At 34.8% G+C, this 26618-nt stretch overlaps 1 protein-coding gene across 1 annotated transcript; it reads right to left on the bottom strand.

The window, feature by feature from the left end:
• Nucleotides 1–456: 456 nt before the first annotated feature.
• Nucleotides 457–25459, bottom strand: LOC107676612 (alpha-2-macroglobulin-like protein 1). Its single transcript, XM_016471196.1, has 36 exons — nucleotides 25437–25459; nucleotides 22180–22363; nucleotides 21746–21902; nucleotides 21553–21605; nucleotides 21408–21428; nucleotides 21135–21303; nucleotides 20965–21049; nucleotides 20718–20841; nucleotides 13800–13905; nucleotides 13609–13718; nucleotides 13174–13341; nucleotides 12878–13090; nucleotides 12313–12376; nucleotides 12037–12182; nucleotides 11770–11919; nucleotides 10792–10974; nucleotides 10598–10682; nucleotides 10391–10505; nucleotides 10008–10233; nucleotides 9788–9914; nucleotides 8992–9113; nucleotides 8605–8656; nucleotides 8199–8282; nucleotides 7894–8070; nucleotides 7379–7460; nucleotides 7085–7241; nucleotides 5317–5391; nucleotides 5019–5181; nucleotides 4028–4221; nucleotides 3715–3930; nucleotides 3352–3470; nucleotides 2004–2094; nucleotides 1844–1912; nucleotides 1112–1217; nucleotides 761–809; nucleotides 457–534 (listed from the first exon to the last, which is right to left on the bottom strand). The coding sequence occupies exons 1-35, from the start codon at nucleotides 25457–25459 to the stop codon at nucleotides 769–771; spliced, it is 4257 nt and encodes a 1418-aa protein (XP_016326682.1). The 3' UTR covers nucleotides 457–534; nucleotides 761–768.
• Between the last annotated feature and the right edge of the window lie 1159 nt (nucleotides 25460–26618).

Here is a 26618-nt window from a genome sequence, read left to right as displayed (position 1 = left end):
TAAAAACAATTCAGATGACTAAAATATGACAAACTAAATGGCATTTTAGTCAAAAGACTATGACTAAAACTAAATCAAAATTTGCTGTAAAAATTAACACTGCCTCACAGAGCTATAACACATAAAACCAGACTGGCCACAAGTGAGGCGCAGCAAAAAAAACAAAACAAAAAAACAACAACAACTGTACCTTTCACGTGGCGTTTTAGTTTGTAACTTCATGAAACATGCATAGATTGTGGAAAATTGCATGACATTATTTTCAGAAAATTAAAAAGTCCAAGCTCACAATAATCCTAAAGATATTCCTTATGTTGTTATAACACACATAAAACCGCTATAAAAAAAAAACAATCTAAAATGATACTACTGATTCTAACATGATATTACTGAAGTTAACAGGCATTTTAAAAGATGAAATATTTTTGCTAAGCAGAGATATTAAGCATCTGAGAAAAAGTGTCGGTATTGAATCCGTCTCGCCATATATTCCACTTTACAGTTCTTCAGCCAATTAACACTTCTGATCATCCCCTGAAAAACAATAGGTCAATCAACCTTTCATCAAGCAACATCACATATTGATATCTGTCCTTTATACATCATTCTAATATGATGATTTGGTGCTCAAGAATTTTTTATTTATTTTTTATTTTGTAACGTAAATGTCTTTATGGATTCGGGTATTAGTACAATTATTAAAATATACTAATAGAGTTTTAGATCAAATTTAAAACTTAAAAACAAATACTGTACTTACAGTGGTTTTTATACACATGGGGACGTGTAGTCAATCATAGACAATTCACCTGGAGGAACAGAAACACAACCTAGTTTTTTTGTGCACTACATTCTTGAGCTTGTCTCAATAAAATGAAAATGCATTATGGTTAAGATTAAATACAGGCTCGTAAAGCACTATTACGCAATGCTTGTATCATGATGTCACTAAGATTTATGAAAAATGAAAGTCTTAAACATTAAAATGGAAATAGGTTTTCCCAGTTTTGCTATGATTTATTTATTTGATTTTTATGTATTATATTTTGCTGGGTTTTCTTGTATTTTCTTTCAGACTTTTCAGAGTGCACAGTGATGAACAAACACGTACTGATCTTGTAGTAGTCATAGACGATCACTACAGCTGGTTTCAAGTTCTGCACCGGTACTTCCTGCACAAGCTTCAGGCTGATGGACTTCTCCTCATTCTTTTTCAACTGGAATGAAAGAGAAATTTATTGCATCATGATTACGGAGAGATTTATTTTCTTTTGGGCATGGACATAAAAGAATGTGTTAAAGGGATAGTCCACCCAAAAACTACAACTGGTTTCTTCATAGGAACAGTTTTAGAGAAATTTAGCATGACATCACTTGCTCACAAACGGATCTTCTACAGTGAGTCACAATGGGTGCCGTCAGAATGAGAGTCCAAAAAGCTGATGAAAACATCACAATAATCCACAAGTAATTAACACAACTCCAAATTAATGATGGATTTATTACAAACATGCAGCTTTTCACAACTCGAGATGTTAACTGGTGAACTGGAGTCGTGTGCATTACTTGTGTATTATTGTGATGTTTTCATCAGCTTTTTGGACTCTCATTCTGACGGCACCCATTCACTGCAGAGCAAGTGATGCAATGCTACATTTCTCCAACTCTGTTCTGATGAAGAAATTAACTCATTAATATCTTGATTGGACTGAGAGTGAGTACATTTTCAGCCCATTTTTATTTTTGGGTGAACAATTCCTTTAAGTAATCAGGGTCAGTGTATCCCTTATATTGTCAAAATGTCTGCAATCCCAAAAAGATAATGTTTTAATAAAACATTTACACTATCCAAATAGAAAAAGACACGATCCTCGTCCAGATCCACACGTTTGATGGTGGGGACTTCCCTCAGCTGTGGAGACAGAGGAGCGAATGAGAACGAATCAAATGCTGGCTGCACAACTTGATCAAAAGAGAACCAGAGCCCTTCAAGTGTCACTCACAGCCTGCAGAGACGTCTCATCCGGCTTAAACCCAGACAGGAGCCTGATGTTAATGATCACCATGTTGGTCTCCTCTCGTGTGCCGCTATACCTGTCATCCAATAATTCCAACAATCACAAACAGGGTTGGCAATCACACATTGTTCTGTATGTAGTCTGACAGACAGCGAAGAGTCTATTAGGCCATAAAGTAGGCTAAATCTTTCTTCATTCTTTCCTTATAGAGTCAAGTTGATATGTTACATGGATATGGAAACTGGGTCATTCGATGCAATTAGTACATTCATATTTTGTGGGAGAAAGAAAAAGGTAAATACCAGTTATTATTGTATAGGTGAAACTTTTAAATGTTGGAGAAGAATTTGCAAAGTGATGAAAATTAGTGATCAGGAGATGGTTTGTTTAAGAGAAATAGCAAGAGATCCAGATTTTAAACCAAATACTTTTGATGATGTATTTAAGATTTGGGCTAGCAAAGGACTTCAAAGATTTCATCAAATTTATGGAGACAATGAGATGGAGACATTTGAGAATATGGAGATAAAATATGTATTGTCTGGGAAATAATTTTTTTTAAATATCTTCAAATAAGAAGTTATCTAAAGGATGAGATTAAAATAAAAACTTTAGATGATATTCACCCTCTGTTGCGTTTTATGATTAAAGTTAGTAAAATTAATAGACTAGATAATTTGATGGGACGAATAAATAATATATTCAAAGAAATTAAGGATGGGGGTTTATATAATATTAAGAAAAAATGGGAAATTGAATTAGACAATAAAAAACAAATATATGCATGCATGTGTTTGTATTTATACAAACATAATAAATATACACAGTACACACACATATATTATGTAAACAAAAACTTTAATTTTGGATGCGATTAATCATTTGACACCACTAATTATTTTTTTTACTTACTTAATTATTCATACTAATTATGATTTTTATGTAGTTGTTTTTTTTACATCCAATTAAAAATTGATGATCCTTTTTGCTAGTTTGTCGTATTTAAATGACTATTTTAAGCTTATGTTTGGTCACAATTTTCTTTTTCTTTTTTGTTTGGTATGGAAAAGAGCTGTGTGAAGATTCTTTAAAATATTTATTTTTTTGTTTCAGAAGAGAAACAAAGTCATACATGTTTGCAAGGACATGATAATGTCCCTTTAAATAATGGCAGCATGTATACAGTAGTAAGTATTTAAATGAATGATAAATAATGATATCAATTAAATTACATTTGTGCAAAAAATCACATGTTGAAAGTATTGTATACATACTTTCCATGAATGAAGACAGTAATTGTAATTAGTTTTTTTTAAACAGAGGTGTGGCTCACCTTACAGTGGTGGTTAATGTAAAAGCTGGGTTCTCTGTATTGCTGCAAACCCCAGTATTTGCTTTGATTTTGAAGGCCAAATAGTCTGGAAGGGGTGGGATATTGTAGTGCAAGGCAAACTGAGAGACAAAAAACACACAATAATGTCAAAGACGAGGTCATTTATATCACTTTTATACACATCATACAGTACTCATCCTTATGCAATTCCAAATCCTTGTGACTTCCTTCTCTGATCCATTGAAGAAAGAGAATCACACAAGTTTGGACTGACATGAGGGTGAGTACATGATGAAAACCTTCATTCCTAGATGAACTATTCCTTGAACTCAATATGTGCATCAAAGGAGGCAGTGCACAGACCTGCACAAACACACAGCCTTTGCCTTCTGCCCTGAGCTTGTATGTGCCAGTAGCTTCCTGCAGCTGTTTCTCCTGGTAAAGCAGCCGGTTGTTCCGGTTCACGGTGAACTGGTACCTCTGGCCTGAGGGGGAGGTCACGGTTACGCTAATGAATCCTTCTGCATTGTAGGTGGCAGCACTGTACTTAGCAAGGGCCTGGAGTGCTACGACAGTATCCTGTTCACAGAAAGAGAGGGAGCGACACCACTTAGAGTCAATAATGATCAAACGCATTATAAAGACTTAGAGGGTCTAATGAGATAAATAACATTACCTGTGTAGAGGAGAAGCCTCCATACGCATTCTGCTGCTTGCTTAGCCAGTGCACGATGCCAGCAGCGTAGTTCAGTCCAAATCCAGGCAGTGAGGGTCCAGAGAGCAGCGCCAGCAACACATAGGCACTCATCTCTACCTCCACAGACCCCATCGGTTGTGCATTATCAGCCAGAGTCCAATATCGTCCAACACCTGAAATAACCAGGGCAAGAAAACTGGAACATTGAAGGATGGTGATTGTTTTTTTTATTAAAAGCAGCAGGATAATCTAGATCAGGGGTTTTCAAACTGGGGTCCAGAGAAATTGGTACTGGGGGTACACAAAAAAAATGAAAAGAGAAAATTTAAACCAACAGCAAGTTGTTAAAAAGTTAACAAGTAGCTAATTTGATTTGCAGTCTGTTTTTGTTTTCTTCTTTTTTTAAGAAATAGTATTTTTATATTTCTTCTTTTTTTCTGGGTTTTCTCCTTTACAATACAATTTCTATAGAGTAGTTTATGCCTTATTGTCTTTCGTTTTTAGGGAGTTTCTATTTTTGTAAAAAGTGCTATACTAAGCACATGACATGGAGAAAAAAATACGATATTATGGTAGCAAATTAACAAATAATTTCCCCGGTTTAGTTAAATTGTAACCACAATAAAACTAAATTAACACATGTGAACTAATTAGTAAGTAATTAGTGGCCACAATTGAACTAAAACGAGAGAACAAATGAATAAAATGTGAAAACAAATTAATAAAATGTGGTCACAAATGAATAAGTTATCGGAACAGTAAATTCATTAATTAAAAGCTAAATATTTAATTTGGCAAACACAAAATATAAAGGCCTTTATGCATAAAAAATATAGGAGCTTTTCTATTTAATATATAGTAATGTAATGTATATGAATAAAAAATATATCAATCTTTTTGGAAAATATACATTTTGCACATCCTTAAAGATAAGTATTTTATTATCGTTATTTGTCTTATTTAATGGTACCTTCTCTCTTGGCTTGCTTGTCCAGATTGGAGAGGAGGTTCTGTCTCATCTGTTCATCTCCAGCAAGAGTGAATGTGTAGGACAGCAAGGCGGTCACATAAGTGTTGTCGATGTTACGGGAAGATTCTTTCAGACACGCAAGGCTTTTGGCCACCATGGGATCCTTACAAAGCACACAAAAGACTGGATGAATGTTTTCTTCCTTTATTAGTCACATTATCTCTAACTACTTGACTGATTTTAATTTATCTGTGAATAGAGTCCATCTCTTAGGACCCATAAAGAGGGTTTTACTTACAGTTGCCTGAATGCCTAACTCCAGCAGCGCTGCAGTGATGTACGCAGAGAGAGTGACTTCGTCGTTGACACCACCCTGGGAAAGCAGAAGTAAGGCAAAAACACATTCAGACATGCACGAGTGCATCATCACAGATCATTCCAACCCTCAGAATTGCAATCTCCTCACTTTATTGTCATCTAACAGACATTTCCAAAGTTTGAAATCCAGGACCACCCGACTAAGGAGCAGTTGCCTATCCATAAATGACTCTGCTCCATTAGTCATCTCCTCATCCCCCTCAACACTGTGACAGCTTCTCATTTTGTGTCATCTCAGTTTTTTCCAGTGGTGTGACTAGGGTGTCTAGGTCCCTTGCACTGTTTACTGCCTTGGACCCCCTTTTGCTATTTATTTAATCTGTATGAAGCTCTAAGCATTACTTATTTTGTTCTTTCCTAAGCATCAAGAGATTTTAGATATGCTGCTCCAAACACTATGTATTATTAATAATAATGTTGTAAACTGTTGTGCTGCTTAATATTTTGGTGGAAACTGTGAAACTTTTTTTTTTCCAGGATTCTTTAAAGTAACAGAAACTTCAAAAGACCAGCTCATTATTTTAATCTATTTGTGACATTTTTATGTCTTTACTGTCAATTTCAGTCAATTTAATGCATACTTTCAGAATAAAAGTATACATTTATTTTTTAAAAATGTACTAAACCCAAACTTTTCAACCATAATCACGTTAAGATATAAATTTTTGACTTATATACTTCTTGTAAATGTTAAAACTTGTTTTAAGCTATTTCAAATGCAAAACTAGATCAAATTATATATGTGACCCTGGACCACAAAACCAGTCTTAAGTCGCTGGGGTATATTTGTAGCAATAGCCAAAAATACATTGTATGGGTCAAAATGATAGATTTTTCTTTTATGCCAAAAATCATTAGAATATTAAGTAAAGATCATATTCCATGAAGATATTTTGTAAATTTCCTACTGTAAATATATTAAAACTTAATTTTTGGTTTGTAATATGCATTGCTAAGAGCTTCATTTGGACAACTTTAAAGGTGATTTTAGGAATATTTTGATTTTTTGCACCCTCAGATTTCAGATTTTCGAATAGTTGTATCTCAGCCAAAATACTGTCCTATCCTAACAAACCATACATCAGTGGAAAGCTTATTTATTCCGCTTTCAGATGATGTATAAATCTCAATATTAAAAAATTGACCCTTTTGACTGGTTTTGTGGTCCAGGGTCACACACACACACACACACACACACACACAGACAGACAGTATAATATTAAAGCAACAGGGACCTCAGCTCCCAATAGTCCTCAAGAATTAAGTAGCATGTCTGAACCAGTAAAATCTGAACCAGACTTCAGCTCTCACACATCTACAAACATACACAAACACTCCTGTTTTATAATACATGATAGGCTAATCCCACAATTAGCTCCTCCTGCAAACTGAACGCAAAAGAAAAAAAGCCCTGCCGATACCAATGTTCAGTCCATGTGCACTGTCAACACCTGTCAAATAAAACGTGTTTTATTGACTGGCCAGAATATCCCTGCTAAAACAACAACAACATCTAATCCAGCCTAAACTGGTTTCATCTGGTCTAGCTAAAGCTGCTCTACCTGGTCTTTCATCTGGTTTTCCAGCTTGACCAAGCTAGTCTTTAGCTGGTCTTTCAGCCTGACAATTCGGGAGACCAGTTAGACCAGATAAAACCACATAAAATCAGGACCTAAGAGGATCCTCACCTTCAACATGTTGTTGAAGAGTTTCCCCACAGAGGCGAAGCAGCCGTTGCTCTGCTGTTGGAGACCGAGCCAATCCTTTGCCTGGTCGATGTTGGCCTGATCTATAAATATATACTTCTTTGCCCCACTGAAAGACTTCATCACAAATGCGGTTAACCTGGACACACAAGCAATAGAAACTGCTGTCAAATACACATAATTCAGTAAATCTGCCTTAAAACTTTTCAGTAATTCCATGTGGACTAGGATAAGTTAAGTGACAGAATGATTTCATTTTCTCAGTGCCACACTCACCAGGTGTTACCAGAAGGACCAGTCCTCCCAAAAGCGCTGTAAGATCCATCATCATGCTTGTATGTCAGCTGTCTCTGGTAGCCTGCAAAAAAAAAATAAAAAAAAAAATGAATAATGAAAAGCGGGACACCTGGACCTTTTGTTTTTTTTTACATAAAAATGCAAGTTAATATCATTAAATGTATTTATCAGAGTTCAATATTTCTCTCATTAAATGACAATTTAGCACTTTGAAACTGATCAGTCAAACTGATGAATCTATCAATCAGTCATCAGCTCTGTGGCGAGTTAGTTTGAAAAAACCTTAAACTAATTGTCTGTATGTGTATATATTGCTGCAAGTTTAACTACGAAAATTAAAATAAAATAAAAGCTAAACAGACTGCAAACAGTAATTTTCTAGTTAATATTTTTGCCAGGAATAAAATATTCAAACATTTGTATTTCTAAATAGTATTCTAAATGCTGTACTGTAAGATACACAATAATCATAATTTCATAGCAGTTTTCCTCACCGCTCTCCAGGAAGGTTATGGCTTGGTTTTTAATCTCAGGAGTGAGCTGCCCGCTGCTCTCCAGGTACTGAAGGATGTAGATATTGGGGGCAAAACGCAGCATGTTCTGCTCTCCACAGCCATACGGCATAGCCAACAGATCACCGATGTTCTTCAGAGCACGACCCATCAGATCACCTATGGTCAAAAAAGCAATATAACCATCAGTATGAATAAAAACCAAAAACTACTCAATGAGAGCAATTCTATTGATTACAGAGTATTATAATTATATCATTATACTTGCCAGCATATTTTAGGCTTACCTAGAACAGTGACAAAGCTTTTGGCAGAACCCTTGACAAAGACTTTGGGCAGAGTGAGAGAGACGGATGTCTCATGTGGACGGTCTAATGGAACAGAGAAAAAAGCGTCAGGTAAAAGTCATAATGTACTTTAGCATGGAAAATCGTTTTCTTTATCTGTGAATACTACACAGGGTTTAAAAACTGGAATTGGAAGATTTTTTGTTAAAGCCTTTTTGAAATGTTGAGTAAATTTATCATTTATCCAGTGCAATACCTTGCATCATAAACTTCCAGTGTAAATGAATGTCAAAATTATTGTCTGTGGTATGTGGTAAATGACATGTTAGCTTCTGTTAAAGCTGAAATAGTTGAAATTCTTTATTTATTCTTCTTTTAATAGACAACACACTGTAATTCCACAAACCTGTTAAGCAGATGAGTTCATTCTGAGTGACTGACTGTTTGGTTCCCTCCGCCTGAGAAATGCGAGTGATAACAGTGTCAATTGTATTTTTAAAGCAAAGCAAAGCAAAACAAAAAGCACATTTATAGATAGATAGATTTTAAGACTAAACAAAAATACCCAAATAGCTATAAATAGCTATATTAAATGGCTATGTTAGCTATATAAAAAAGTGTTTTTTTCTTTTGAATACTTTGCACTATTTCAACACAGTTATGACCAGAAATGTGTATTAAGAAAGTAATTATAGTACGTTTTTATTCCCTGTTGACTTGTTAGCTTATTGTTATTGAAGAGCGAGTCACATAGTTTCTGAAAGCTCACATACAGTTACATACAGTCACGTACCTCCACCAGAACGCTCTGCATCACAGTATCAGTTCTGCCTTTGTCTGGCCATGTCACCACTTCATTGCCACACAGTTCTCGGCTCTGCACCGCCCCAGCGTGCACTATAATATTCACCTTTCCTGTAAAATACACACACACACACACACCAATCTTTAAATGCAATATATTTAACTTGCAATAGTTCCACTTCAGCACAATCAAATATACTTCAGCTAAATATACTACTACTTCCGCACAATTAAAGTGCATTTAGAAATGAGTTGTTCCAATTTAGCAGACTTTATACCAATTCAGTATAGCAAAAGTACAATTGCAGGGTATTTTGTATTACGCACATAAATATGTAAATGTATTTGTAGTATACTTAGCACAAAATAACTGTATTTCAAATAGTATTTTTTTTTCACTAGGGCAGTGACAGTTTGAATTTAATTTACAAAAGAAACAAAGTACCCCTGGGGCCTGCAATAGTAAACAAATCTGTGACAGTCAAGGCAGGACGTGGTTAAAAATACAATTCTGTCATCAGTTACTCACCTCCATGTCTTTTCATGATTGGTTACCAACATTCTTCAGAATATCTTTTGTGTATCAGCAGAAGAAAGACATTCATACAGGTTTGGAACAACATGAGGGTGAGTAAATGATGACAGAATTTTCCTTTTTGGACATTTTTATTCTAAGCGTAATACCACATCCTGGTACAAACGTGATCAGACATAAAATAAGCTTTTCAGCTTAGGGAATCAAATAGAATCTTTGCTCATACAGAAGTTGAAAGTATCTGGCTTACCCAGTTCAGAGGGTGCGACAGTCCACTGGAAGGTTTTGCTCTCTTCAGAACAAACACACTGAGTGTAAGTGCAGCCTCTGCATGGCTGAGCGGTGAACTGTGGTGAGTCTGCCAGCGTGACCTTCACCTTTATTAAAAGATTTGTACAGGAAATGCCTTTACTACAAATGCTTGCAAAACCGCTCCAGGACAAGCAAGTAAATACATTATGGGGGCTTACCATGATACATTTGGGGAGGTAGTTGAACACAGTAGCTTTGAGAGTGAACGTCTCCCCACGAATAACAGAGTAAGGGAGGGTGAGGCTCACAAAGAAGGGCTTGAAAGCAGTGAGATCAGTCTTGGGGGCCACTCCAAACCCGACATGGGATGTGCAGAAAGCCCCTGCTGCCCATTTAGTGATAGTGTCCGGGACCGTCTTTGCAACGTCCACATATCCTGATATCCTGGTCAATGAAAAAAGACGAATTTTGTAGTTTTTTTTTTTTAAGTTTTTCAAATATTAATAAGCTCTGAAGCAGTTGTTACATTTTTTCTGCATAATTAAAAAGGACTGTAATGTAGGCTATACAGTACAGTACTGCCATGGTGCAAGACACATACCCCACAGGTATAAGATCCCATATCCAGGTTTCTGGAAAGAATTTGCGTATCTTCTGAGTACGTTTTTCCCCATTTGGACCAAGCCCCGTCTCTGGCCCGACCAAATCCACACCACCTTCCATAGTAGCTGTTTGAATTTGATAGTTTGTAAATACAATCAGATAAAAAGGGCATTTCCAAATCCTAAAAAAATCAAGTTATACTTACGTTCCTTCATCAACATTGTCTCATAATGATCACAAACAACAGGTGCTTTCACATCAGAGTTGGTAGCGATTTTGATTCCAACGCCCTAGGAAAAAGCAAATGTTACAGTATGTTACTGTGTGTAAGATGAATAGTGTACAGTGAGACACTGGAGGACCTCTGAAATAAGAAATGGGACATGTTGTGTATCTTACTTTGAAGATTTTGTAGACGTCATTGGTGTTGACGTAGTGAGGGTAATAGAAGCGGGAGCGTTTGCTCCTTGCACGTTCAGCAAACGGGATTATCCCCCCGGGATATGGGCAGGGGTTAGGCTCCCACTCCTCAACATTGTGTGGGTAACCAGACAAAATCTGCACTGGTAACATTCCAAGGACCTGTAGAATAATAACAGATATTGAGCCTTAGCAGTGACGAGGCAATTTCCTAATAATCAAAAACAAATCCACCAAGTAAAAATGTATCATATATTTCCGTTGCACCACACGAATTTTGTTTTTCAAAATATTAATAAGCAGTGAAGCAATATTTTTTTGTTAAAATGTTTTTTAAATATTAAAATATTGTTAAAATAAAAATATTTCTAATGTCATGTGGTGAACCTACCAAGTAAACATTTTTAAATATATATTTTCCCGACACCATATGAGTTTTGTTTTTTAAACATGAATAAGCAGTGAACTATGTTGAATTTTCTTTTTCAAACAATAAAATGTTGTATTATTTATTTCTATTATTATTTATAGTATTTCTAAAAATACATGTAGACATTTTTTATTAACAAATTGTGAATCAATTTTGTTTAAATATTTTTTTAAATATTGTTAAAATATTAAATTGTTAACCTACTTCTTAAAAGTTTCTTATTAAAAATTGTATTCTTTTAATCAGGCTTTTTATTTCTTCAATATAATATCAGGACAGTTGTATCACTCTGACATTTTTTACTTCACACTCTGGCATTTTAACTTCATTTTTTACTCCCAAAAAATTATCAAAATGAATATTGATTGTGAAATTAAAAACATGCTTATTATGAAAGAAGCGCATGTAACTCATTTTTGCAAATTACTCAAAATTGATACTTATATAGTGCTACATCCCTGACCCATCTCTTAAAATAAAGATTATCTACTAGTTATAGCTGTAATATACATTATGGTTTAACATACAGAGGCTGCATCCAGCTCGGCCTCTGGTCTCAACAGCAGCACACTCTGATCAATGGCCCGCACGGAGCACAAGGAGCCAGGGCTGGCTTTCAGGTAAAGAGATGTCCTCTCTCCAGGTAGTGCGGTGGGAGACGAGAACTTTAAGGACATCTGTAAAAGCACAGGCACGCTCTCATCACACATTATTAATGATAAAAAAAACACACACATAAAAGCTTAAAGGGCACATTGAGTTCTAAAATAAGATTTCATGTGGGATTGTCTGACCTTGTTTGGCAAACATTCTTCAATGGGGAAATTCATACTGTCTGCTACAGCTTCTCCGTTGGGAAGAACTGTGTAAACCACCACCTGAGCGTGTGGAGTCAGAGATGCCATCTTCTTCAATGTGAATGTCAGCTCTCCTTTGTTTTCTTTTATGAAAGAGAGAGAGCATTTGTGGAAACAAAAAGGTGCATACTGAAGCACAATGTACGCAGACCATAAAAATACACATAGACAATAAGGCAACAAAGTGATTGCTAATGTAAAAGAGCTGTGTACCTTTCGCAGCGTTCACACTCACAGACAGACGACCATTTTGAGCCATGCTGCCTCTGGACAAGACCTGGAGTGCAGGTAGATAATTACTGTGTGACAATTTATGTAATGCATAAACAGCTTCAATAGCATTGAGCATTGTGATTTTTTTCATCATCTTGTCTCCTTTGTGATAATGGCTACAAGATTTAGGAAACCTTCAAGAAAACCACAGATATTAAAATTCTGTCCAGTCCTTGCTAATTATTTTCATATTATGGCAGCAATAAGCTGATATTTATTTTGAGATTTGCTAAAAATGACATTTAACAGAATTATTACATTTGTAGTGTTTTTAAAATTAGGCATTAATATAAATGTAACAACTGGGAAAATGAGCATAATATAATAATACATAATATAAGCTTCCAATATAAACCTACATAGATAATCAAATACATTTTTAATATTGGCTAACAACAAATATGGTACTGGTATATCATGCTTCCTTAAAAAAAAAAAAAAAAGACCAAGCAATTGATGGACAAACAACAACAACAACAAAAAAGAGTGTCAGTGTTAAACGTACAATGTAGAAGAAATCCAAGGTTTTCTGGCCTGTTTTCAGTGCATTGCCCTGAATGATGTAACTAGCCGTCACTGTTGCATCACTGTTACAGCTGAGCTTCCCTGGAGCCTTCGTCAACATCAGGAAGCTTTTGCTTTTGGAGTGAAAGGGTCTTACGTAGATATAGCTTGATGGGTAATCCTGAGAATCAGTCTGTTCTCCTTTATAATGGACCTAATTAAAAAAAGTTTGAAAATCTATACCCGAATTATATACATAAACATCATGTTAGAAAACAAAAACATGTAAGAGTATACCTGTAATTGCACAGGTTTGTCTGACCAATCCAGAGTGTTGAAGGAGAAGTGGGCAGTACCATTGATGTCTGTCATCAGGGCCACATTGTCACTTTTATCACCATAATTTGCATATACGACCACTAGCTCATTTTTCATTGGTTTGGAAAGTGAATTAGTGACCACACACTGTAAAAAAATTAAAAAAAAAGGTTCACAAACACTTAACACTTCTTGTACACAATATGGCTATGCTAACTGCTAAATGCTTTCACTGCTAAACAGGTTTGTTTATTAATGTTGCATTTTACAAAGTCAGACAAAAATAGCAGTTATGGTACAGTTATGAACTTTTTATGAAGATAGTTATAAAAACACACGTGGACTGTAGAGTTACTTTTGGAGCATTCGTTCAATAATTAGTAGCAAAGCTTATGACTTCAAGCTAGCTGTTACCTTTCCCTTAAAGAGCATGCCAGGCCTGTATGAATCTGGTGTGTCCTCAAAGTTAACATAGACATAACGCCCGGTAAACGTAGCTGAGGTAGAAACCTGCGTAGTTATCCCTGGAGGAACAAAAGACCATCTTTCATTACTCTATTTTGGAGAATACAAATGGACAACAGCCGTTTGTTTTATACTCTCACCTGTTCCAGTCTCTTCCACAACACAATTCACTGTAAAATACCCACTGAAACTAATGCCAAATTCTGTCACATCTATCACCTGAGACCCACAGCCAGTCTTGTCAGTCTGAATGAATAAGAATGAAAAGAAAATGGTTATTTAGACTTCTAAAATACAGTATGTTGCAGTATGGACCCTTGTGAAAAAGTACACTTCGGCATACATGTAATGTTAAAGAAGTACTTATGACAGAAATATATACACTACCAGTCAAAAGCTTTTGAACAGTAAGATTTTTAATGCTTGTTAAAGTCTCCTATGTTCACCAAGCCTGCATTTATTTGATCCAAAATACAGCAAAAGCAGTAATAGTGTGAAATATTTAAAATAACTGCTTTATATTTAATTATATTTTAAAATGTAATTTATTCCTGTGATTTCAAAGCTGAATTTTTAGAATCATTACTCCAGTCACATGATCCTTCAGAAATCATTCTAATTTTCTGATTTGCTGCTCAGGAAAAACAAATAAATACAAATTTTAAATTATCGTTATTATTAAAACAGCTGAGTAGATTTTTTTCAGGTTTCTTTGACGAATAGAAAGTTCAGAAGAACAGCATTTATCTGAAATAGAAATCTTTTGTAACATTATAAATGTCTGTATCATCACTTTTGATCAATTTAACGCAGCCTTGCTAAATAAAAGTATTAATTTCAATCATTTATTTTCCAAAAATTCAATTACCCCCCCTATATAGTTTATAAATGCTGAAATTTCAGCTTTGATCACATAAATAAATTACATTTTAAAATATATTCAAATAGAAAGATGTTATTATAAATAGTAAAAATATTTATAATTTATAAAATAAAATAATTTGCTGAATTTTGGATCAAATAAATGCAGGCTTGGTGAGCAGAATAGACTTCTTTAAAAAACATGAAAAAATCCTACTGTTCAAAAACTTTTGACTGGTAGTGTAAATGTACTTTATATAACCCTAATTCCAAAAAGTTGGGACGCTGTGTAAAAGTAAATAAAAAATAGCATTCTGTTTTTACTTAAATTTTACACAGCATCCCAACTTATTTGGAATTGGAGTTGTAAGAATACACTTAAGTGCAAACTGAATGTAATGTATTCGGACACTTAATTGCATGTTAATTGCAATTAAATGAAATGATGAATGTTTTATAGTTTCAGTTATTATTTTCAAAAAATATATATATTAAAAAAAGTGTTTTTACCCACTAAGTAAGAGTGAAGTACATTGTTATATGTAATTTCTTAATTACTTCTGTTGTCTTTTAAATATGGTTAAAGACTTTACTTTAACATTTTAACTTGAAGTGTACTGCCAAAAGCCCCGACAAGCATTATGGAAGTTGCCTAAATGCGATTTGAATAAGGGTCCTAAACAACAGTGGCACATAATGAGTACCCCTAAAATATATACACTTTAAGTGCTATATTGAATACTACAATACAGTGATATCAGATCATTGTTATTTCTTGTAATTGGGACCCTATGATATTTAAAGATGCTTATTAGTACAGTGTTTTTTAGGATTACAAACCCAAAAGGTAACAGTTTTGTGTGTGCAAAAGGGTAACGCACCATCATTGAATATTTCTTGCATATTTTTAACAAGTCAGGAGCAGGTCTCCTCGCATAGTTATCATAGCTGTGCCCACACACTTCAGCATTCACAGACCCCAGCACAGGCTTGCCATAAGTGTATCTAAAGACAATGAAAAAAAGTATTTCATCAGGCTGAACATGGTACTGTAACACAGGTATGCATCTCATTTATCTGCAAAGAAATGAACATTATTTGTAAAAAAAAAAGAAAAAAGAATCGTACTTTGCACAAACTTTCAGAGTGACCTTATTGTCCTGGGACGTTATAACAGATGGAAAATCGATGTTCACTTCATATTTTGGCAGAACTAAAAGAGACATGTGGGGAAAAATACTTTCAAACATTGTAGCTGATCAGTATTGGACTGACAAAAGTTAAATCCTGGTTCTGACCATATTCTTTGATTTCAAAGGTGTGTGATATTTGTTGGTTCTTATCATCCCAAGCAGTGATCGTGTAGAAACCCTGAGCAGCTTCTGGAGACATGGAGTGGGACAGATCCAAAATGCCAATCCTTGTGGCCTGATTCAACCACTGACCAATGCGATTTGAATAAGGGTCCTAAACAAGAGTGGCACATAATGAAAAAGCCTACAGTGAAATCAACCTGCATTTAAGTAAAGTAACAAACAATGAACAGATCATGGCTTCTTCAAGGATTTTACCTGGAGTTCTACAGTTCGAAACTGCAAGAGTAAGACAGAAGAAAATGAGTTTAGTTAGATCAAAAGAATATAAATATATTTTGCCAGCACTTCAACTGAAAAAAAATAAAATAAAGAATTTTCACGTAAATTTAATTAAATTTACCACTTGATTGTGAGGCAAGAGACCGGAATCCAGAGACACAATGCGAAATTTAACTGGGGGAGAAAGAAATTGAGACACAATATTAACACATACAGTACCTATGCAATGTGGAAAGACTCGCAGGCTCGCATTAATAAGAACAAACGAGCACTGACAACTTTAACTGTTTTGGAAGAATTTACAAAGACATTACTTGTTTGTCCAGGCTTATAGATAGGCTTGTCTGATTGGATGAAAAGAAGATTTTGGGGGGGTTTTATGAGGATCTGAGTGGTTTTCTTCAGGGATGTTTCGGCCCCTTGGATTGCAACATTGACGGATGCCACAGACTCTACAGTGACTACAGGGACCTGAAAAATGCAAATCAAGAAAATATTGAGCGTATAACTCCACTTACAGACTGCAGACTATAGGTTTGAAAGCAACATCAAGACTACAGTGTGATCGCTGTACAATTCAGTAGTGGAAAATATATGCAAGATGAATGATAAATGTAAGTTTTAGGGTTTTACTTGCAAATTAATATGTCTTATTATGGAAAGGCCCTTTAACCTTAATGGCACGTTATTTATGTTACAATACGCTTTAAATAAATATAATAACCAAATTTATATTTTACTTTTTGACTACCAGTCAACAGTTTAGAATAATAATGATTTTTAATGTTTTTGAAAGAAGTCTCAAAGTCAGCAAGGCTGCACTTATTTGATCAAAAATATAGTAAAAACAGTAATATTATGAAATAGTATTATAATTTAAAATAACTATTTCTATTTTAAAATGTCATTTATTCCTTTGAAGGTGAATTTTCAGAAGCTATTACTGCAGTCTTCAGTGTCACACGATCCTTCACAAATAAAAAATTATTAAAACTATTAAAAATAGTTCCTAGTATCAAAGTTCAAAACAGATTTTGCTAATTAATATTTTTGTGAAAAAAACATGATGCTTTTTTCAGGATTCTTAAATGAGCAGAAAGTTAAAAAGAGCAACATTTAATGGACATAGAAATCTTCTAACATAATAAATGACACTTTTGATCAACTTAATTTGTCCTTGCTGAATAGAAGTATTATTGTTTAATCCTGCTGAAAATTCAATTTGCCATCAAAATAATAAATTAAAATATATTTAAATATAAAACATATATTAAATTGTAATAATATTTCACAATATTATAGTTTTTTTATCTGAAATTTTGATGCAGTCTTGGTGGGCAAACTAATAAAGGTAAAGTTTTATCATTTATTGGGCATTCCCAGAATTCCCCGCACATACCGTGACATTTGATTCTATTTTGTATTTGTAGTTATTAGTTTAGCATTAATTAGTGCTATGTGTGATTCTGATGCTGTTTTGTGTTTGTATGCAGGGGTAGACTGGGGCTAAAAAGTGGCCCTGGACTTTCTGGCACAGAGCAGCCCACCACACCATAAACCCACCAGCTCGAGTAATTTTTAACACCACTAACTAACATAAAAATATAACACAATACAGAAATAAAAATGCCATCGTTTTTTTCTTCTTTTTTTAATTGAAATTCTTATCATGAACATCAATGAATGACATTACAATTTGTCTTTCCTGCTTTATATAACAAATATTAAATAATTTAGAATAATTTTTACACATCTCTTAGAGGGACAGTTTAATATATCAGGTTAGGTTAAATGCCTACCATAATATCAGTCCATATGACACAATGCTTGCTCTGCTCTAGAAGACTTGGAATGTAGTGCAGAATGTGGACTGTTTTTATGGTGCCTTTCTATTGGTCCTTCAGAAATCATTTTAATATGCTGATTTGCTGCTCAAGAAACATTTCTGATTATTATCGATGTTGAAAATAGTTGTGCTGCTTCATAGTTTTGTGGTACATTACCATTCAGTCTAGGGTAAGATTTAAAAAATATATAAATTAATTAATTATTTGTTTAATTATTTAATCATTAATTTAATTATTCAACAAGGTTGCATTAAATTGATTTAAGTGACAGTAAAGACATTTATACTTATTACAAATTATTTCTATTTCAAATAAATAATGTTTATTTTACTTTTTGTATTTTTTTTTTGTATAATCCTGAAAAATTAAAGTATCACAGTTTCCAAAAAAAAAATAAAACAGTTTTCAGTATTGATAATAATAAGAACCATTAGTAATAATTGATCACAAATAATAACTGATTCACCATGTTTACTATGGTAATGGATAGTGCATAGTCTTTTGCATCACTTATAAATAGTTCTGCCTTGTCTGGTGATCATAATCCACATCGGATCTCAAACTTCAAACACTGGCTGCTGTCTGAAAGTGAGTTTTGAGCTAAAATTATTTCAAAAGTCTTTAATTCTGGTGTTATAGCTCTTAACTATTTGAAATAATCTGCAGCGCTGTTGCTTTCCAGACGCGGATAAACTCTGCCTTGGTTCATAGCCACTCTTCATGCCCGAGCTGGCCCGCTTTGGCCCAAGGTTTTCGGCGGGCCAAAAAAACCTGGCTGTTGACCCCAAGGAAGCCCCAACGAGGCACGATCAAGCCCCGGAAGGGACAGTGGAAACGCAGCTGGCTCTGGCACGCACTAGCATGCCCGCTTTTGGCCTAGCATTGGAAAACGCGGCTAATGTGCTGTCTCTTTATGTTTTTATTGTTGTTGAATAGGCCAATATTGCTTTAACTCACAGATGTAATAGCTGAAACGGCATATTTTAGTATAATATTACTTAATGTAAAATACGGTCACCAAAATTCTTCCCATAATGCTTGCAACATCATCACTGTGTCTCTCTTCCAGTAAGTATTCACCGCAAATCAGTCGGTGCCAATAGCCTCTTGAGCAGCGCACTGAAAACACAGCGCCATTGCTTGTCGGGAGTCCCGAGTTCGAGTCCAGACTGTCATGATAATTTCAATTTAAAAAATGGCAAAAATAAATAAAAATTTTTTTTTACCTCAAATCTAAAATAAAATGTTTACAGTGTGTTGCATGTGAGAACACAAAAATACGCTTGTCCTAAACTTTACATCAGTGTCTACTATAGTTGTGGAAGACATTCGTCTGGTCCTCGACCTGCGGTTTTCCTTGTTACTCTCTACCTAGTGTTATCTGGTATTTGTGAAGATAATAATCATAAAGGCTCTTACGGATCGGTGGCTCCACTCGTTTCAGAGCATTGCAGCATCAGCAGCAGTGGCAGTGGCAGCAGTGACAGCAGCATCCTGTGAAGTCAGTCCAGCACATGCGCAGAGAACTCGAATACTGATCCCATCACACAGGAGCGCACTCTTATACACCTCTGCCTCCTCCCTGTCCTACCACACCAAGGGAAGGAATGTTGAGCAACTGGTATGAGGAGCTGGATAATTTGTGATCAACATATTTCCTCCTGTGCTGTGTAACAAGTAAGTGGACAGTAATTCACTTTCAGTGAAAGTTCAAAGTTCAAAGAGGCCGAAAGAGTTTCACCTTTTGCAAAAAGTTCAAAGAGACTGAATAAAGGAGTTCACCTTTTGCAAAGATTACTTTGACAAACAAGCTAATCATTCAAGTTATTTGACAGTTACGATTTTTTTTTTCATTGCAAACAATAAATACCATAAAATAAAATAAATGACAGTCACAATAAAAGTCTTGGAAACTTTTTTTTAAGGTAGTCACTATTTATTTCAATTACTTTTAATCCTTGTTTCTCAAGCATCTTAAACTATTAAAATCCATACTAAAATATTGTTATAGTTTAAAAACTATGATAAATTATACAATAAAAGGAAACAATAAATCAAATTATTAAATGAAAATAAATTAAATGAAGGTCACATTAAAAGTCTCTGAATCTTTTTTTATCAGGCAGTCATGATTTATTTCATGACTTAACCTTTGTGTGACACCCCTGGACTGTCTGTGAGTGTTTTTGTCCCCATGTGCTCCCCGTGACCCAGTTTCTCCCTTGTTTGATTGTGTTCATTTGATTCAGGTGTGTCTCGTCTATTACCCTCATTTAGTTTAGTATATAAAGTGTTGTCTGTTCTATGGTTCTTTTGTCCAGTGTTAAACGTCAAGTGGTGCTACGTGTGTCTCCTGTCTGCCTGTGTTTCCCCTTGGATGTTTATTAAAGACTGTTGTTTGAGATTATCCCTCGTCTCCACGTTCCTTCGCTCCTACACAGTAAGCAACCGTGACACCTTGTTTTCATACTTTTAAAATTCATTATGCAAATATTGTTATATTTTGAAAGCTACTATAAACTTTTAAAAAGTAAATAAATAAAATGAATAAGTGAGGCTGTGAAAATATCTATGGACATTTTCTCATGTCAGGTAAATGTGTGTATATATAATGTTCAATATATTATTCAACATCTGCATTTCTTACATATATATAAAGCTTGTGTTTGTAAAATGGCACAGCTTTTTAAATATCTGAAATTAGGATTACAAACCCAAAAGGTAACAGTTTTGTGTGTGCAAAAGGGTAACGCACCATCATTGAATATTTCTTGCATATTTTTAACAAGTCAGGAGCAGGTCTCCTCGCATAGTTATCATAGCTGTGCCCACACACTTCAGCATTCACAGACCCCAGCACAGGCTTGCCATAAGTGTATCTAAAGACAATGAAAAAAAGTATTTCATCAGGCTGAACATGGTACTGTAACACAGGTATGCATCTCATTTATCTGCAAAGAAATGAACATTATTTGTAAAAAAAAAAGAAAAAAGAATCGTACTTTGCACAAACTTTCAGAGTGACCTTATTGTCCTGGGACGTTATAACAGATGGAAAATCGATGTTCACTTCATATTTTGGCAGAACTAAAAGAGACATGTGGGGAAAAATACTTTCAAACATTGTAGCTGATCAGTATTGGACTGACAAAAGTTAAATCCTGGTTCTGACCATATTCTTTGATTTCAAAGGTGTGTGATATTTGTTGGTTCTTATCATCCCAAGCAGTGATCGTGTAGAAACCCTGAGCAGCTTCTGGAGACATGGAGTGGGACAGATCCAAAATGCCAATCCTTGTGGCCTGATTCAACCACTGACCAATGCGATTTGAATAAGGGTCCTAAACAAGAGTGGCACATAATGAAAAAGCCTACAGTGAAATCAACCTGCATTTAAGTAAAGTAACAAACAATGAACAGATCATGGCTTCTTCAAGGATTTTACCTGGAGTTCTACAGTTCGAAACTGCAAGAGTAAGACAGAAGAAAATGAGTTTAGTTAGATCAAAAGAATATAAATATATTTTGCCAGCACTTCAACTGAAAAAAAATAAAATAAAGAATTTTCACGTAAATTTAATTAAATTTACCACTTGATTGTGAGGCAAGAGACCGGAATCCAGAGACACAATGCGAAATTTAACTGGGGGAGAAAGAAATTGAGACACAATATTAACACATACAGTACCTATGCAATGTGGAAAGACTCGCAGGCTCGCATTAATAAGAACAAACGAGCACTGACAACTTTAACTGTTTTGGAAGAATTTACAAAGACATTACTTGTTTGTCCAGGCTTATAGATAGGCTTGTCTGATTGGATGAAAAGAAGATTTTGGGGGGGTTTTATGAGGATCTGAGTGGTTTTCTTCAGGGATGTTTCGGCCCCTTGGATTGCAACATTGACGGATGCCACAGACTCTACAGTGACTACAGGGACCTGAAAAATGCAAATCAAGAAAATATTGAGCGTATAACTCCACTTACAGACTGCAGACTATAGGTTTGAAAGCAACATCAAGACTACAGTGTGATCGCTGTACAATTCAGTAGTGGAAAATATATGCAAGATGAATGATAAATGTAAGTTTTAGGGTTTTACTTGCAAATTAATATGTCTTATTATGGAAAGGCCCTTTAACCTTAATGGCACGTTATACATTTTGTGCACACATGTATAGGAAAGAGCTATGCGACAGTATATTGAGTACACTGACCTTAAAAGGAACACATTTGTAGAAATCATTTTTAATGAAGCCCTGTTGTAGAATGGTCAGATCGAGATTGTTAGTCCTCAAAGTCACCACTATAGAAAGTGTCTCTTTGGGCTCATGGATATGCACACAGAGAGTCTCTGTGTTGCCACCCACCGCCTGGGATGTGACTGTCACCAGGTAAATGCTGAAAGAAGACAAAACACATTCAGAGACTTGCATAAACCATCCAATGACAATAAAATGGTTTTAAAAGCATAAGTTTAGTGTTGCATGAGGCTAGGGTTGTTTTGGGTTAATACACAGTTGAGGAAGTGACTTGTAATTTATATGAATGTGTCTGGAATGTTTGTAAAATGGCACAGCTTTTTAAATATCTGAAAGTACACTCTTCACATCAGTCAGTCAAGCATTAGAATATGATATTATAATAATCAAGCATTATTTAATGATAGAATATTTGTAATTAGAATTAAAACTTGGTAACCATGTATGAATGCGTATTTGTCATTTTAACTGAACTTATGAATGGGGGTGTTGCTTAAAATATTGTTGGTCATTCAGTGTTTCTGTAAAAAAATAGGGGGGAAAAACTAAAAATAATACTGATAACTGATAAGATAATAATACTAATAGCTACTACGAACTCTACTACTTATAACCATATAAAACGCACTAAGGATTAATGAGCTGCTGAGTTCATGAATGTTAATCATGTTGTCTGCATGTGTTTGAACTGATTTGCCGAAATCAAAACAGGGACAATAATAGGTGACCGCCAGCCAATGAGATTGGTGCAGTATCTTAGTTGTTCTTAAAAGCTGAAGAATTCCAAATGAACTCAAAGAAAATTGTTTACATGTAGTGCATCAATTCTGCATGATATGTGACTATCTCTTTCTATGTGTGTATAATAAACAGTGCTCTCAGCAAAGTGATGGTAAGTCGTGTGCTTTCACACGGTTTGATCTACGTTAGTTTGGTTAGTTTGGTTGATGATAACTCACCATTTTCATACTTCGGCTATTTGGTTGTTTCTTTTCTATGTTTTTGAAGATGACAGAAATTGTTAATCACAGCAGGAAAGCTGATTTAGAAGGCTTGCCTTTGTTTCTTCGAGAAGACCCAACCAAGCTATTCAAGAAATGTAAAGTATGTACCAAAAACTTCAAAAACCTCAAAGTAGGGGTGTCCAAACTGCTTCTCCAAGGCCAATGCCCTGCAGCAGAGTGGCTCCAACCTACCTGGAAATTCTGGTAATACTGAAGACCTTGATTAGCAGGTTAAGATGTTTAACCCCCTGAGGTCGGCCAACGTGTTTTGTGACATTTTTTCCAGATAACGCCAAATAGAACTTAAATTACTCCATAACGTTTGATCGTACAGATAAGAGCAATACATCATTTGAATCTTAAAAAGGGTCTACATTTATTTCTATACACTCCTAATAACAACAAAATACTGTGCTTTTGTTTAGTTTCTTAAAAGGATAGTTCACCCAAAAATGAAAATTCGGTCATTAATTATTCCCCTCATGTAGTGTAAAAAAAATGTAATTTATTCCTTTGATTGCAAAGGTGAATTTTCAGAAGCTATTTCTGCAGTTTTCAGTGTCACGTGATCTTTTACAAATCATTCTAATATGTGGATATTGGTCAAAGTTTATTCATTATTATTGGTGCTCAATTATTAACAATAGTTCCTAGTATCAAAGTTCAAAACAGATTTTGCTAATTAATATTTTTGTGAAAAACATGATGCTTTTTTCAGGATTCTTAAATGAGCAGAAAGTTCAAAAGAGCAGCATTTAATGGAAATAGAAATCTTCTAACATAATAAATGACACTTTTGATCAACTTAATTTGTCCTTGCTGAATAGAAGTATTATTGCTTAATCCTGCCGAAAATTCAATTTGCCATCAAAATAATAAATGAAAATATATTCAAATAGAAAACATCTATTAAATTGCAATAATATTTCACAATATTATCTTTTTTTATCTGAATTTTTGATGCAGTCTTGGTGAGCAAACTAATAAAGGTAAAGTTTTATCAGTTATTGGGCATTCCCAGAATTCCCCGCACATGCCGTGACATTTGATTCTATTTTGTATTTGTAGTTATTAGTTTAGCATTAATTAGTGCTATGTGTGATTCTGATGCTGTTTTGTGTTTGTATGCAGGGGTAGACTGGGGCTAAAAAGTGGCCCTGGACTTTCTGGCACAGAGCAGCCCACCACACCATAAACCCACCAGCTCGAGCAATTTTTAACACCACTAACTAACATAAAAATATAACACAATACAGAAATAAAAATGCCATCATTTTTTTCTTCTTTTTTTAATTGAAATTCTTATCATTAACATCAATGAATGACTGACATATTTCTTTACATTACAATTTGTCTTTCCTGCTTTATATAACAAATAGTAAATAATTTAGAATAATTTTTACACATCTCTTAGAGGGACAGTTTAATATATCACTAAGGTTAAATGCCTACCATAATATCAGTCCATATGACACAATGCTTGCTCTGCTCTAGAAGACTTGGAATGTAGTGCAGAATGTGGACTGTTTTTATGGTGCCTTTCTATTGGTCCTTCAGAAATCATTTTAATATGCTGATTTGCTGCTCAAGAAACATTTCTGATTATTATCGATGTTGAAAATAGTTGTGCTGCTTCATATTTTTGTGGTACATTACCATTCAGTCTAGGGTAAGATTTAAAAAATATATATAAATAAATTATTTATTTAATTAATTATTTAATTATTAATTTAATTATTCAACAAGGTTGCATTAAATTGATTTAAGTGACAGTAAAGACATTTATACTTATTATAAATTATTTATATTTCAAATAAATGCTTTTTTTTTTTTTTTACTTTTTGTATTTGTCAAATAATCCTGAAAAAATTAAAATATCACAGTTTCCAAAAAAATATTAAGCAAAAACAGTTTTCAGTATTGATAATAATAAGAACCATTAGTAATAACTGATCACAAATAATAACTGATTCACCATGTTTACTATGGTAATGGATAGTGCATAGTCTTTTGCATCACTTATAAATAGTTCTGCCTTGTCTGGTGATCATAATCCACATCGGATCTCAAACTTCAAACACTGGCTGCTGTCTGAAAGTGAGTTTTGAGCTAAAATTATTTCAAAAGTCTTTAATTCTGGTGTTATAGCTGTTAACTATTTGAAATAATCTGCAGCGCTGTTGCTCTCCAGACGCGGATAAACTCTACCTTGGTTCATAGCCACTCTTCATGCCCGAGCTGGCCCGCTTTGGCCCAAGGTTTTCGGCGGGCCAAAAAAACCTGGCCGCTGGCCCCGAGGAAGCCCCGACGAGGCACGATCAAGCCCCGGAAGTGTCAGTGGAAACACAACTGGCCCTGGCACGCACTAGCATGCCCGCTTTTGGCCCGACATTGGAAAACGCGGCTAATGTGCTGTCTCTTTATGTTTTTATTGTTGTTGAATAGGCCAATATTGCTTTAACTCACAGATGTGATAGCTGAAATGGAATATTTAGTATAATATTATTTAATGTAAAATACGGTCACCAAAATTCTTCCCATAATTCTTGCAACATCATCACTGTGTCTCTCTTCCAGTAAGTATTCACTGCAAATCAGTCGGCGCCAATAGCCTCGTGAGCAGCGCACCGAAAACACAGCGCCATTGCTCGTCGGGCGTCCCGAGTTCGAGTCCCAACTGTCATGATAAATTCAATTATCATTGAATTTAAAAATAAAAATAGGGGGGAAAAACTAAAAATAATACTGATAAGATAATAATACTAATAGCTACTACGAATTCTGCTACTTATAACCATATAAAACGCACTAAGGATTAATGAGCTGCTGAGTTCATGAATGTTAATCATGTTGTCTGCATGTGTTTGAACTGATTTGCCGAAATCAAAACAGGGACAATAATAGGTGACCGCCAGCCAATGAGATTGGTGCAGTATCTTAGTTGTTCTTAAAAGCTGAAGAATTCCAAATGAACTCAAAGAAAATTGTTTACATGTAGCGCATCAATTCTGCATGATATGTAAGAACTGTGTGTTTGAGAAACAGTGCTCTCAGCAAAGTGATGGTCAAGAAGACCCAACCAAGCTATTCAAGAAATGTAAAGTATGTACCAAAAACCTCAAAAGGCTCAAAGTAGGGGTGTCCAAACCTGCTTCTGGAATGCCAATGCCCTGCAGAGTGGCTCCAACCTACCTGGAAATTCTGGTAATACTGAAGACCTTGATTAGCAGGTTAAGATGTTTAACCCCCTGAAGTCGGCAAACGCACCAACACGTTTCGTGACATTTTTTTCCGGATAACGCCAAATAGAACTTAAATTACTCCATAACTTTTGATAAGAGCAATACATAATTTGAATCTTAAAAAGGGTCTACATTTATTTCTATACAC

This window comes from Sinocyclocheilus anshuiensis, unplaced genomic scaffold (assembly GCF_001515605.1).
Source record: "Sinocyclocheilus anshuiensis isolate Anshui unplaced genomic scaffold, SAMN03320099.WGS_v1.1 scaffold296, whole genome shotgun sequence".
NCBI classification, from domain to species: Eukaryota; Metazoa; Chordata; class Actinopteri; order Cypriniformes; family Cyprinidae; genus Sinocyclocheilus; species Sinocyclocheilus anshuiensis.
This window is presented reverse-complemented; position numbering and strand designations above follow the sequence as displayed.

Bases quoted from the DNA above. Each gene is read 5' to 3' on its own strand.
- LOC107676612 (XM_016471196.1), bottom strand. From the start codon at position 25,459: ATGAAGAGTGGCTATGAACCAAG. The intron at 21,304-21,407 runs GTAAAATCCTTG...ACTCTTGTTTAG, and splicing joins TTCGAACTGTAGAACTCCAG to GACCCTTATTCAAATCGCAT. The intron at 5,392-7,084 runs GTGAGGATCCTC...CTGCTTTCCCAG, and splicing joins TCTTCAACAACATGTTGAAG to GGTGGTGTCAACGACGAAGT.